This window comes from Corylus avellana, chromosome ca8 (genome assembly GCF_901000735.1).
Source record: "Corylus avellana chromosome ca8, CavTom2PMs-1.0".
NCBI classification, from domain to species: domain Eukaryota; kingdom Viridiplantae; phylum Streptophyta; class Magnoliopsida; order Fagales; family Betulaceae; genus Corylus; species Corylus avellana.
In genome coordinates, this window is record NC_081548.1 from 6,446,401 (window position 1) to 6,460,269 (window position 13,869).

Sequence of the window (13,869 nt, forward strand, 5' to 3'; positions counted from 1 at the left end):
AAAATGAAGTTTCTCCTATATATATATAACTTGATAATTGCCCAAATAAAAGAAGGTTGTAGAGAGTAAATAAGTCTACAAGAAGAAGAGTTAGTTAAGAAAATTGTGGCCAAAATTATTGACAAGGTAATATAGTGTTATGACTAAGCCAACTCTTGTGCTCATCTCAAGTATTACTTCAACTTGAATGATAGTTGTAGTTTGTTATTGCCTTTAGAGGCATTGATAGAATTCAAATCATGGTGGAAATTTGTTGATGTGATTTGATATTCCATCAAATCATGTGGGAAAAAAAAAGCCTAGTTGACCTGGTTTATTTCGACCTACCCTTTGCATACATATAGGCCACCTTTTAGTTTTTGAGACAGAAAGAGTGGAAATAACTAGAGAAAATGAAGAAAACCCTTTGCAACTACAATACAAAAAATCTTACTTTGCCAGCTGCACTATAGGTTTGAAAATAACAAAACACTATTCTTTGTCATGGACTTAAAAGCAAGGGTAATTTTTTTTGTCCGTGTGAGAGAGGTTTTGAGTCTATTGGATTTTGGGTTAACATAATTCTATGGTATAAAAAATTAGTTTCTTCAAACTTTAGCCCATTAGTATGGTAAATGCTAATGAGTTAAGGATAATGGCCAAAACTAATATGTTCTAAGTTTTTACATATTTGTGTATATGAAACTTATATTTCAATTTTCTCTTGTATAATGTGACTCTACCTAACTTCTTAAAATAATTTCCAGGCATGAAGCAAAGTTTATTAAGAAAATTGTTGAAGAGATTTCAAGAGAACTGAACAACACACACTTGTTTATAGCACTCTACCCAGTTGCAGTAGATTCTCATGTTCAAGATATAACTTTTGGGTTAAATGTTGGAGCTAGCGATATTCGCATGGTAGGAATCTTGGGAATGGGCGGAATTGGCAAAACAACCATTGCTAAAGCCATTTATAACCAATTTTTTCATGGATTTGAAGGTAAAAGTTTTCTTGCAAATGTTAGGGAAACTTCCAAGGAACCTAGGGGTCAGGTTCATCTCCAAGAACAACTTCTTTCTGATATCTTGAAGACAAGCGAGATAAAGATAAGTAGTGTTGATAGAGGAATCAATATGATTAAAGAAAGACTTTGTAGTAAAGCAATACTTGTGATACTTGATGATGTAGACCAAATGGAGCAACTAAATGCCATCTGTAGAAGGCGTGACTGGTTTGGATTGGGAAGTAGAATTATTATAACAACGAGAGATGAGCATTTGCTAAAGGGGCTAGAAGTGGATTGTGTATATAGAGTTACAGCAATGAATGACATTGACTCTCTTGAGCTCTTTAGTTGGCATGCCTTTCGGAATAGTTATCCTATTGAAGATTATACTGATTTGTCAAGAAGTGTCGTTGCTTACTGTGGAGGGTTGCCACTAGCACTTGAAGTTTTCGGCTCATTCCTTCTCTCTAGGAGCATGCTAGAATGGAAAAGTGCATTAGATAAATTGAAGAGGATTCCTCATGAGCAGATCCAAAATAAACTTAGAATAAGTTTTGATGGACTAAGCGACAATACTGAAAAGGATATATTCCTTGACATATCATGTTTCTTCATAGGAAAGGATATAGACTATGTTGTAAAAATATTGGATGGCTGTGGTTTTTTTCCAAAGATTGGAATTAGTGTCCTCATTCAGCGGTGTCTTCTTAAAGTTAGTGAGACAAACGAGTTTATAATGCATGATTTGTTGCGAGACATGGGAAGAGAAATCGTTGGTGAAAAACACCCCAACGAACCTGGGAAATGGAGTAGATTATGGCTGCATGAGGATGCATTTGATATATTGACAAAGCACGAGGTAATAAGAACTTTCTCAATTGAAAACATTGAAAAAAAAAAAAAAAACAAGATTTTTTTTTTCTAAGATATATGTTATTTGGGAAGCAAATGCATACTAATTCATACTAATCACATGCCTTGAAAGTTTAATCCTTATATTTCTTATTTGAAAATATGAACATTTTTTTTCCTAACATCATTCTATTGTTTTTGTAGTTGCAAACATGATTACATTATATTAAGCAAAGCAAGATAAATGAAATGATTAATAAGAAAGATTATGTGATAAGTTTGGATAATCGCTTGTCTCATGCAATTCTTGTGTTTTTATAGGGAACAAATGCAGTTGAAGGACTTACTTTAGAATTGACAAGTCTAAGTAAGATGAATTTCAATTCAGAAGCATTTATTAAGATGCAGAGAATAAGATTACTCCAACTTGATCACGTTCGACTCATTGGAGACTATAAATATCTTTCCAAAGAATTAAGGTGGCTTTGCTGGCATGGATTTCCTCTCAAGTTCATTCCAAATGACTTTTATCCAAGAAACTTAGTTGTGATTGACTTGCAATATAGCTATCTCAAAAAATTTTGGGAAAGTCCCAAGGTAAAATAATCAATGATTTATTATTATTATTTTTTATTATTATTATTATTACGTTCTAGGCTCTAATATTGCGCTTTCCTTCCTTTTTAATTGGTTGTTTTCTCATTTGTTTAGCAGTTACTTGAGAAAATGAAAATTCTAAATCTCAGTCACTCTCATTATCTGAGTCAGACCCCTGACTTTTCAAAACTCCCAAATCTAGAGCAATTAATACTTGAAGATTGTACAAGTTTGCTTGAGGTTCACCACTCCATTGGAGATCTTAGTAATCTTGTTTTGGTGAATTTGAAAGATTGCAAATGCCTTAAAAGTTTGCCAAGGAGTTTCTATAAGTTGAAGTCTCTAGAAACTCTCATTCTTTCTGGGTGTTCTAAAATGCACAATTTAGGTGACAACTTGGGGGAGATAGAATCATTGACAACTCTTCTTGCAGACAGAACTGCTATAAGACAAGTGCCTTTTAGTATAGTGCAACTGAAGAATCTCAAATATTTATCTCTATATGGGTGTAAAGGATTACCGTCTAAGTCATTGCCATCACTCTTTTGGTCTTGGATATCACCAAGGAAAAGTCCTAAGTCAGTCAATCTACTGCCTGCTGCACTACAAGGCTTGAACTCACTAACACACTTACGTCTCTGGGACTGCAATTTATCGGATGACGGAATTCCTACAGATCTTTGGAATTTATGTTCTCTTAAAATTTTAGATTTAAGATGCAATAGTTTTGAAAGCCTATCAACAAGCCTAGGTGGTCTTTCGAAGCTTCAAGATCTCAAATTGGGTCGCTGTAGAAAGCTTAAATCAATTCCGGATTTACCAGCAAGTTTGATTTTTTTAGATGCAAAACAATGCACTGCACTGGAAAGAATGCCGGATCTATCAAAGCTCTCAAATATGATTGGTTTGGGCCTTACTAACTGTCACAAATTAGTCGAAATTCCAGGTTTGGATAAGCGTTCCAATCCTATTGTGTTTGTTTTAATGGAAGGGTGCATGAATGTAACACATACATTTAAGCAAAGCTTCCTACGGCTACAGGTACATGTTTTTCTCTCTCTCTCTCTCTCTCTTAATTTTTAGGAGAAACTTCACTTTAGACTCCTGAATTATCGCGCGTTTTGATAAGCCTCCCAAATTTCAAAACCTCTCAATTTGAACCCCTCCGTCAGATTTTAAACGTTAAAAGTGAGGTAATGACATTTATACCTCTGACTTTTTTTATAAAATTCCAAATTTATCCTTAATTTCAAATTAAATTTGTTTTTTTTTTAAAATTATTATAAAAAAAAAATCACAAGGCGACCCACAGTTGGGCCACCTTATGAACCTTTTTTTTTTTTTTCATTTTTTTTAATAAAAAGTTAATAGAAGGGAAAATTTGTCTTTTTAGGGGTTGCAAAAATTGCAGGGGGTGTAAATTGCATCAAATTAAAAGTTTGAGGGATGAAATTGAGAGATTTTAAAGTTTAGAGGCTTGCCAAAACGTGCAGTAATTCAATGATTTAAAGTGAAGTTTTCCCCAATTTTTAAGTAAAATAGAATAAGGGGAAAAAACATTTTTACCCCCTTGAACTATCTACCCATTTGCACTTTGACTTCTAATGTTTAAAAAGTAACACTTGACCTCCCGAAACTTCCAAATTGTTGTAATTCGACCATTTTGAATTTTTTTTTCCCAAAATGCCCCCATCCCAAGTTAAATAAATAAATAAATAATTAAGGGGTGGCTGGCCACCCCAGTTGGGCCTAGGGGTGGCTTCGGCCACCCAAGACCGGACACCCTTTAATTAATTAATTAATTAATTATTATTATTTTAACTTGGGATATGGGCATTTTGGAAGAAAAAAAAAGTCAGAATGGTCGAATTGCAACAATTTGGAAGTTTGGGGGGGTCAAGTACCACTTTTTAAACGTTGGAGGTTAAAGTGCAAACGGGTGGATAGTTCATTGGGGTAAAATGTATTTTTCCCATAGAATAATGTGTGGAGGAGGATTTCAACTTAAGACCTCTGTCATGATACCATGTTATCTCGTATTACTTAGCTAATATTTTAACATACATCATCCTTTGTTGATGTAACAGGAATGGGTTATGGGTGGAGTTGGTAGAGTGTTTTGCATTGTCCTCCCTGGCAATGAAATCCCCGATTGGTTCACGTATCAGTGTGAGGGACCCTCGTTATATTTTAAAGTACCTACTGTTGATCCCATATTGAACGAGTTTGGTGTATGTGTTGTCTTTGCATCACGTGTTCAAGTATTATCTTCATATAAAAGTAGCGTGTCATATATCAACCATACCAAGAATACTGTTCTGACTAATTTGACAGATGCAACTGGTGGCCCATTCCGTCTTGAAGATCACCTATTCCTAGGCAATCTTGTTCTTACCAATGAGTTTGAGGATGGTGATGAAGTAGAGGTTCTTGTAGATTGGGGGCCTGAAATCATTGTGAAGAAAATAGGGGTCTATCTAGTATATGAAAGGGTTGTAGATGGAAAAGATGAGGATCATGCCATTGTTGTCAGTGATGATGAGGATGACAATAACAATATAGTAGAAAACAGATGCTCCTCTAAGAGAAAAATGAGATCTACAAATATGATTGATGATTCACAAAATTTGATGGAAGAGAAAAAGCTCAAAAAGCTTGTTAAAGAGGAAAATGATCGAGTATTTTTTTTACTCTTTTGTGACGAGATCTCGAAAGTTTGAATTTGTGTGTGTGTGTGTGTGTGTGAGTGTATTCTTGTCTCATATGTATTGTATAATTATTGAAATATGTCATGCTTCCAAGTGATTGTCAATGCAAGTTTCCTCTACGGTCTCCATATGCCATCCATCATGCTAAATTCTCTTAGAAAATAATCTATGTATGTTACAAGCCACAATAAGTAAATCCTAACATAGTGGTGTCAAAATTACCAAAATATTCTTCATTTTTTTTAAAAAAAAAAAAAAAGGAAAAAGAAAAAAGAAAAAAGAAAAAAAAAATGCAAAAAACAGGCATTGGTCAAGATTCAATGCATTTGATAATTTCTTATTAGTATAGTTTCTGATAAGTCGAAAGTGTAAAGAGTAGGTAGTCTCTAAAAGGTAGCTCAATTGGCTGGAGATCACGCCTCATGAAGCGGAGGTCACTAGTTCGAATCACATTCCTCATTTTCCCTCCTTCCCTTATGCGAATGTGTAAAAAAAAAAAAAAAAAGTTTGCTCTATCTTTTAACTTAAAAGAAAAAAGGGTAACTATGTATTTTTATTTTCCAACTGTACATATCATTTGTAATGATTTCTCTATATATTGAATACACTTCAATAGGATCAATTATCTTGGCCAAATCGGGTAATTCTACGTACCATTTTTTTTATCCTCTAAAGTTGTAGCATGGTTTTTCTAAAAAAAAAAAAAAAAAAAAAAAAAATCTAATTTCTATGCATCACATGCTATGGAGGACCACGCTACATCAACTTTGAAATGATAAAAACGAGATAAAAAGATGATGTATAACATTATTCGACCAAATCTCTCTTGTTCATCATTTCTTACTCTATCTAAACTCCTCATACAATTACTAAAACTATATATGAAAGCCATTCCCAAAGAAAAAACAAAAAAAACACTATTGAGAAGCATATCAGGAAATGATAAGCTATATATATAAACTTTGGATCACACTACAACTTAAGGACGCCTATCTTGTCTCCAAGGGGTAGCTTAATCTGCTGGATATCGCGTCTCACGAAACGGAAGTTACTACATCAAATCACCTTCTCCTTTCCCTTTCCTTGTTTGGACATTTAAAAAACTAAATAAAAAATCGACACCTATCCGATTTCTTTTCTAACAATCCCATTCGGTTTTAGCAAACGAGTGCACAAGAAATTCCAAACAACTTAAAAGTTTGCAGTTTTAATTATATTCTGGAGGTAGTACAATTTGTATTCCCATATTAAAAAGCAGAGATCATTATGGCCATAGGATTGTCGTTTTGATCATTGTTTGTTGATTGTGGTAGAAAATTAGAAGAACAATCTTTTAAGCGCATGATGGATGTGTCATGAATACTGAATATTTAATAATTGAAAAACCTCTTCCTATTAGGTTAAGCTTTTGGGATAACTGATAATTTAACACGATATCAGAGCAAAGGTCCTGTGATCGAATCTTGACTCCGTCAAATCACCCTCCATTTTAATTAAATATTTCACAATAATTAAGTAATTAAATTTATATCTACTTACCAGCTTAAGTTTTTGGGATAACTGATAATTTATCACTTCCCAATTTGCTAGCATGTGATTAGAATCTTCATGCAGGTGGCCAAAGTTTATCTTCATGCTGGTGAACAATTAGGTAATTCAAATTTTATTGAAATTTATATAGTACAAGAAAGGAAGGTTGTGGGGTCCACTTGTCTCAAGTAGTGAATCCTAGTCTACACCTGAGGTTGGAATAATTTTAGAAGTCACTCTTGTGTTCCTCTTGTCTCACTTTATGAATGAGGTGGCTTTAAAATCACCATTTGATTAAATTCAATAATGATCAATCACAAGCCCAACAGTGATTTTAGAAGCCATATCATTTTCAAAGTGACTAAACAAGAAGAATAGAAGAGTAACTTCTAGCATTACTCCCCGAGGTTACTCAAAGTAGGTAAGCACTATAGCCTCCTCTAAATTTGGAAAGCAAAATTATTGTGGATCCTCATCTTTTAAATAAAGCCTAAAAGCACAGACTTGTACATATTAGCATTATTGTCCTATAAACAATCAAATTATGTTTGAGTTGAAAAAATGCCAAAACTTCTATTTAAGCCATTTCCACCCCCTCTTTATAATGTTAAATTGCCTAAACTCCACCTGCTGTTTGCAAGATAATTTAACAAATATGCTCAAACATAGTATTTGGTACAAATATAGAGCAGAAATGGTTTATATTTCAGAACACACATACTACTATAAATCAATAAATTCAGATCCAATACAATGCAAACAATTAATGAATTCAATACACTCCACAAACATGAAAGGAGAATTTTAACTATAGTACTATTGATCTAACTTTAAACCATGACCATGGCAAGGATGCCAAAAAAACCATCATCCACCCATAATATATAGGTTTAACGCATTCCTTGGCTGCTGAAACAAGAGAAGGTGCTGGAGACACTGTCTGAGGTAGCACTGTTATGGCAAGTTTTTGGTTTCCATTCTCACAATCTTTGGCAACACCACAAATATACCGTTTTCTTCCCAAGGTTGCTAGTGTAATCACATCATTTCCACTAATCAGGACCTCAATTCCCAATGGTGCAACACATTGTTGGAAGCCAGTTCCATTGACTTTAAGAAATTTATGAACTCCCTCTTTATACTTGAAAACTGCACGAAAAAATTAATTCTTCCATCATCAATCAAACTTAAAATAAACACATTTACAATATATTTTTTTTGAAAACTCAATAAGAAACAAAAATGATCCACTAGCAACTCCTTAGAAACAAGATAGCCTCAAAGTCGAGTAATGCTATGTATCAAAATCCGAATGAAAATGATTTTCCTTTACAAAAATTGGAGTAATGTTATCATGGTAAATCGCCACTTATTCTAAAAGTTTAAGCTGATAAAAACATGTAAATTTAATCAATACTTTAACAAAGTATTGATTTGAAAACAAACATGGGCAAATAAAACCAAAAAATTATATAAAAAAATATGGTAAGTACAAAAAGTTTATAGAGTTAATTTACCAAGAGTATCACCGACATGAAACTCCTTTCCTTTGGCCCAAGCTTGGTAGTCAAAGTTAATGGTCCAACCCTTGTCATCACCAACCACAAATTCTGTGGCAAAAATTGAAGGGACAAGAATTGCTACGATTGCAAGGATAAAGAAATATTGGGAAGATGCCCTTGATTCTCTTTATTGTGTTGTTGGTCTCAGGAACTAGAAATGGTGGGTATTTATAAGTCAAAGATCTCACATCTTGACCGTTTATGGACGGCCAAGCCAAATGGCACAATTAATTTAATTTGTTGGAGTTGTTCAAGAACTAGGCCTTTTCTTTTACATTTTGGACTGCTTGCCAGCTTTTAACTTTGAGATTATTGCCGCCGTTTTGTGTTAAATATTAGTTAAATATAAAATTTTAATTTTGTAGACAAGTGGTGATCATTTAATGTGATATTAGAATAAAACAAAGATCGATCATGAGTCCGAATCTTAACTTGGTGTGTTTTCTTATATTTTTATTATATATTTTACGTGTTGTGAAAGTTTGAACTCACATGTGAATGGATTGAAAAATTATTAATTATATAATTGAATTTACCACTTCTTATGTATTTAAGCATGAGAAATAATAGATATTTAACATGACGATGTTAGAGGATATTATGGGATTTGATTTAAGGTATTATTGATTGTAATGATTTGATTTTATTGATATGATTGTAATCATATTTAATTATCATGCATATCTATCTCATTTTTCCTAAAAATATGAGTATTTTGTAATGTAAAAGTTTCAAGTGGTCAATAAGAGCGAAATTCCTTAGGGCTTTAATGGTCCATATAATCTTTACATTTTTTTTTTTTCTTTTTTTAAGGCTCTGTTTACTTTGACGTAAAATGCTTTCCGCCCGAAAATATTTTCAAGGAAGCCAATTTCCCTGAAAATGTTTTCAACAGAAAATGCTGTATGTCAAAAACATTTTACGGTGTTTATCGTGCGCACGGAAAATAATTTTTTTTAATATTTTTTTTCCAATAAGGTCCCTACGGGACATGTTCGAGACCTCGTCTGGACCTGCCCGGGACTTGACCGGGACCCGCCCGGGACTTGCTCGGGACCCCGCCGAGACCTGCCCTAGACCTCGCAGAGACTCGCCCAGGACTTGACCGGGACCCACCTAGGACTTGACACGAGACCTCACCCAGAACCGCCTGGGACTTGCCCGGAAAGTTGCCGAGACTTGCTCGAGACCCCACCGGGACCTACCCGAGACTTGACTAGGACCTCACCAGGATTTGACTGGTACCCCCCCGGGAATTGCCTTGGACTCGCCTGGGACTTGATCGAGACCCGCTCGGGACCCTGCCGACACTTGATTAGGACCCATCTGAGCAAGTACCGGGCGAGTCCCAATCCAGTCCCGGGCAGGTCCCAGCAAGGCCCTGGGCAAGTCCTAGGAAAGTCCCGGTAGGGTCCTAGTCAAGTCTCGGGCGGGTCCGAGGTGAGTCCCAGTCAAGTTCCGGGCGGGTCCCGAGCAGGTCTCGGTCTGCTCCCGGTCAGGTCCCAGGTGGGTACCGGGCAAGTCCTGGTCAAGTCCTAGGTGGTTCCCTGTCAGGTCCCGGGCGGGTCCTAGTCAAGTCCCGGCGGGGTCCCAGTCAAGTCCCAGGCAGGTCCTGGTAGGGTCCCGGGCATGTCTTGGGTGGGTCCTAGGCGGGTCCTAGGCGGGTCTCAGGCAGGTCCTGGTAGTCAAGTCTCGAGCAGGTACTAGGCAAGTACCGGTCAGGTCTCGAACGAGTTTTGGGCAGGTCCAGGCGGGTCTCGTTTAAGTCCAGTTAGGTCCCGAGAAGGTCCTGGCGCGATCCCGAGCAGGTACTAGGCGAGTCCCGATCAAGTCCTGAGCGGGTCTTGGGCAAGTCCCGGGGAGATTCTGGGTGGGTCGTGGAAAAGTCCGTCGATTTAAGAATGAGATGCTCAAAATTTTCGGTCAAATGAAAAATATTTTCTGTTGACCACTATTTTACAGTGAAGTAAACACCGTAAAATGTGGAAATCACTTTTTGGAGACCATTTTACATCGAAGTAAACGGAGCCTAAATTTCTTTATATTGTCTTTTCTATTACAGCTAGACGATTCGATGTTGCTAAGATTAATGCATGGATGGGAGTGTGCTTCTCAGTTTCTTTAATTTGGTTTATGGGCAAGGAAAATTAAACCAAATCGACCGCGATTTGGTCAATAAAAAAATAATTTTTACATTAAATATTAAAATAATTAATAATTAAAAAATAAAAATATTAGAAAACTAGAACTATTAAAAAATTAAAACAAAAAAAAGGAAAATTAAAATCAAAATCTCTAGCCACCCGCATGGCCGGCCTGGGGTGGTTTGGCCACCCCCAAGGACCAAAAAAAAAAAAAAAAAAAGTTTGGTTTTGTGGTGTGGCTGGACCACCCCCAAGGGCCTCTGCCCACCATCTAATTTCTTTTCTCCTTTCCCCAATTTTCTTCATCTCTTCTGTTTCCTTTCTTGACTTTCTTTTTATCCTCTTTTCTTTATCTAATCCCCCTCTCCTTAGCAAATTTCAGAAACACAGAGAGAGTAGAGGGAGAGGGTTAATCTGAGACAGAAATTGAGGGAGAGGGCGAGAAAAAGAGAGAGAGATGGGAGAGTCAGAGTTGATTGAGACAGAAATTGAGGGAGAGGGCGAGAAAGAGGGAGAGAGATGGGGAGTCAAAGACAGTGGGTGAGTTTTAGTTTTTTAATAATTTTATTTTTTAATTATTAATTATTTTAATATTGAATGTAAAAAATTATTTTTTTATTGACCAAAACGCGGTCATTTTGAACTACTTCACAGTGTGGTAGTTCAAAACTACCGCACCTAAGCCTTGCCCTTGGTTTATAGTTTGTACATAAGTTTGCATTTTGTGATAATTAGGATATTTTATATTATTATTAAACTATTGATTAAATGATTAAGTTTGCATTATGTGATGATTAGGATATTTTATAGGGTTAATAACTTTTTAGTACTTAGGTTTTCACTTCTTTATTTTTCATACCTAGGTTTCAAATTGTATCACAAATGGTACTTGACTTATGAGTAAAGACCAATTTAATACTTTCGTCACATTCCATTAATCGAACTAATTTCAGCCACCCCATTTTGGCCCTAGAGCTACCCTCTTGGCCAAAATGGGGATGGCTGGCCACTCCCATTGGCCAAAATGGGGTGGCCGGGCCACAACATATTTGTCTTTTATTTTATTTTTCAAGTTTTAATTTTATTTTTTATTTTAATTAGTTTTATAATTTTTTTTTTATTTTTTTTTAAGGACACGTGACATGTTTTTGTTATAACACATGTCAGTTCGTTAGTTTGATTAACGGAATAGTGATGGAGGTACTAAATCGGTATTTACCCATAAGTCAGGTATAATCTAAAAACATTTTATATTATTATTAAACTATTGATTAAATGATTAAGTTTACATTATGTGAAACTTAACTTTGTGTTGACGGTCCGTGAATAGGTTGCTATAAAATGAGAAGATGAGCTTTTGAGAATCATCTGTTTGACTGTTTCAAATCAAGATCTATATTAAATTCCTTTAAAAAAATCTATATTAAATTGACGAGAAAAATGAAGCATAGAATAATATGACCATTAATATCACGGTCCTCTACATTTAAGGAGAATGGAGAGATCCATTCCATGGTTAAAATTAAATTGGTGAAACTTTACTTATACTTCATGAAGTAATTTCGAAGTTTAAAAATTTGCAATGTCGATATATTACATTTAACTCTTCTTAATTTCACCCATTTTTTTAGTTAAAATGTCCACAATACCCCTTTTATAAAAAATGAAAATTATAATAAATAAATAAATAACCTTGGACCCACCCACAACTTGGCCATGGGTTTGGACTGAACTTTATTTGTTCATTAAGAAAATGGAAGCTAAGCAATGCTAAAAGTTACTCTTGTGTCACTCAAAATATAATGTGGAGTGACACAAGAGTGAGTTCTAGAATTACTCCCCGAAGCTAGGTTCAATCTGCTATAAATGTGAGAATTAGAGGTTAAGGACTATTTTATGAATAATGTTAAAAACCGTCTTTTTATTCTCTTTTCATCTTTTTTCAAAGTTGATGTGACTTTTAAGATTACCATTAGATCAAATTCAATAGTAATCCATCACAAATTCAATGGTAATTTTAAAAGTCACATCAATTTTGTAAGGATAAAAAAGATCCTTAACATTTCTCATATTTTCTAGTAACTGTTTTTTGTTTTTGTTTTTCCGAAATAATCACTCTTACTTTTTGCTTAGAAAGCAATCTTCGATTCTTCACTACTACTGGCTACTGCAAGCAGGGCTAAACGTCAGTCGTTAATGTCAGTTTCGGTAGAAAAATTTTATTTTCGCCTTTCGAAAAATTCAGAAATTTGACCGACTTATTCCGCCAATTTTTTTTATCAACACCGAATGGCGGTCACTAAAGTCGGTTCGGTAATGGCAATCGATAATGTCAGTATGTGGAAAAATGGAAAATTTGTTGGTAAAGTCGGTCGGTAAAATCAGTTCGGTTAGAAAAACCTCTTCAGCCTACCGCACCGAAAAATTCGGAATAAAAAAAAATCATGCCGCCTCCCGTCCGTCATCTAGTCAGTCACGGTCGAAAGTCAGTCGGTTAGCGGTTAGTCGGTGAATTTGCTCATCCCTAACTACAAGTGCAGCGTGCTTGCAATAAGCACTACAACTATAAGCAAGTGGCAAGGAATGTCTTGGATCAACCAACCTCTCTTGTCCACATCGTACCATTTTGACAAAGGATAAAAATCATTATCCTTCACATCTTTTACTCATCTACGAATAGTGAATAGATGAATTCACCATTGAATTTGTGTGTGATCCACCAAGAAAAATGATATAATTCATTCATTTTTCAACCATCTTTTGACTATCTCTATAGTGAATAGATGAATCCATCATTAAATTTATATGGGATCTACATGAGTCCACAAATCTAATGGTTGATATATTGAATTTATAGGATTAATATGGGAAAAATATGGAAACAAATATTGACGTTAATCATTTCTTAATGTAGAACGATATTTACCTATATTTTTGGTAAAAAATAAAATAAGGAAAATATTAAAAATTATATTACAGCAGGGCCGCTTGATCAAAATTTTACCCGTTCTCAGACAATGGAAGTACAAAAGGAAAGATTGTCACTATTTCCGTTGATTGTCAATTTTATATTAAGATTTTATTTATTTTATTAGGATTTTATTTGTAGAAGATTTTTATTTCATTAGGAATTTATTTCCTTTCCATAACAGGATTAGATTTACTTTAATTATTTCAGTTCCTTATTGTTATGATTATGTTTACTATTGCCACTAAGATTATATTTACTTTCTCTACAAGTATTTCTCTTCGGTAAATATGCTACTTTGTAATGTAAAACATGGACTTAATTGAATTATTATAAAATCAAAGAAATTCTCTCAAAACTCTGTGGAGTTTGTATTCTTTTCTCAACCTGCAGGTTTGAGCTTTTTTTTGAGTAAAATATGAAGACACTTCTCCTTGTAGACTCAAATACGTTGCTCTTTGATTAGTTACTTTAGTCTTCCACTACATCGTTTCTCCTTCACAAATTTGAGTGGTCCAA

The 13,869-nt window shown here is 34.8% G+C and overlaps 2 protein-coding genes across 2 annotated transcripts in view; one reads left to right on the forward strand and one right to left on the reverse strand.

Annotated features, from left to right (window-relative positions):
* LOC132190767 (disease resistance protein RUN1-like) overlaps positions 1 to 6,563 on the forward strand; it is an 11,461-nt gene extending 4,898 nt beyond the window's left edge. Inside the window, exons 2-6 of the mRNA XM_059605817.1 lie at positions 747 to 1,848; positions 2,163 to 2,438; positions 2,556 to 3,479; positions 4,526 to 4,999; positions 6,546 to 6,563. Of these exons, the coding sequence (XP_059461800.1) occupies positions 747 to 1,848; positions 2,163 to 2,438; positions 2,556 to 3,479; positions 4,526 to 4,999; positions 6,546 to 6,563 (2,794 nt within the window). The remainder of the gene's footprint in view (positions 1 to 746; positions 1,849 to 2,162; positions 2,439 to 2,555; positions 3,480 to 4,525; positions 5,000 to 6,545) is intronic.
* A 921-nt stretch (positions 6,564 to 7,484) lies between these two features.
* Positions 7,485 to 13,007, reverse strand: LOC132190769 (blue copper protein 1b-like). The gene is made up of 3 exons (XM_059605818.1): positions 12,985 to 13,007; positions 8,194 to 8,363; positions 7,485 to 7,825 (listed from the first exon to the last, which is right to left on the reverse strand). The coding sequence occupies exons 1-3, from the start codon at positions 13,005 to 13,007 to the stop codon at positions 7,485 to 7,487; spliced, it is 534 nt and encodes a 177-aa protein (XP_059461801.1).
* Positions 13,008 to 13,869: the final 862 nt, after the last annotated feature.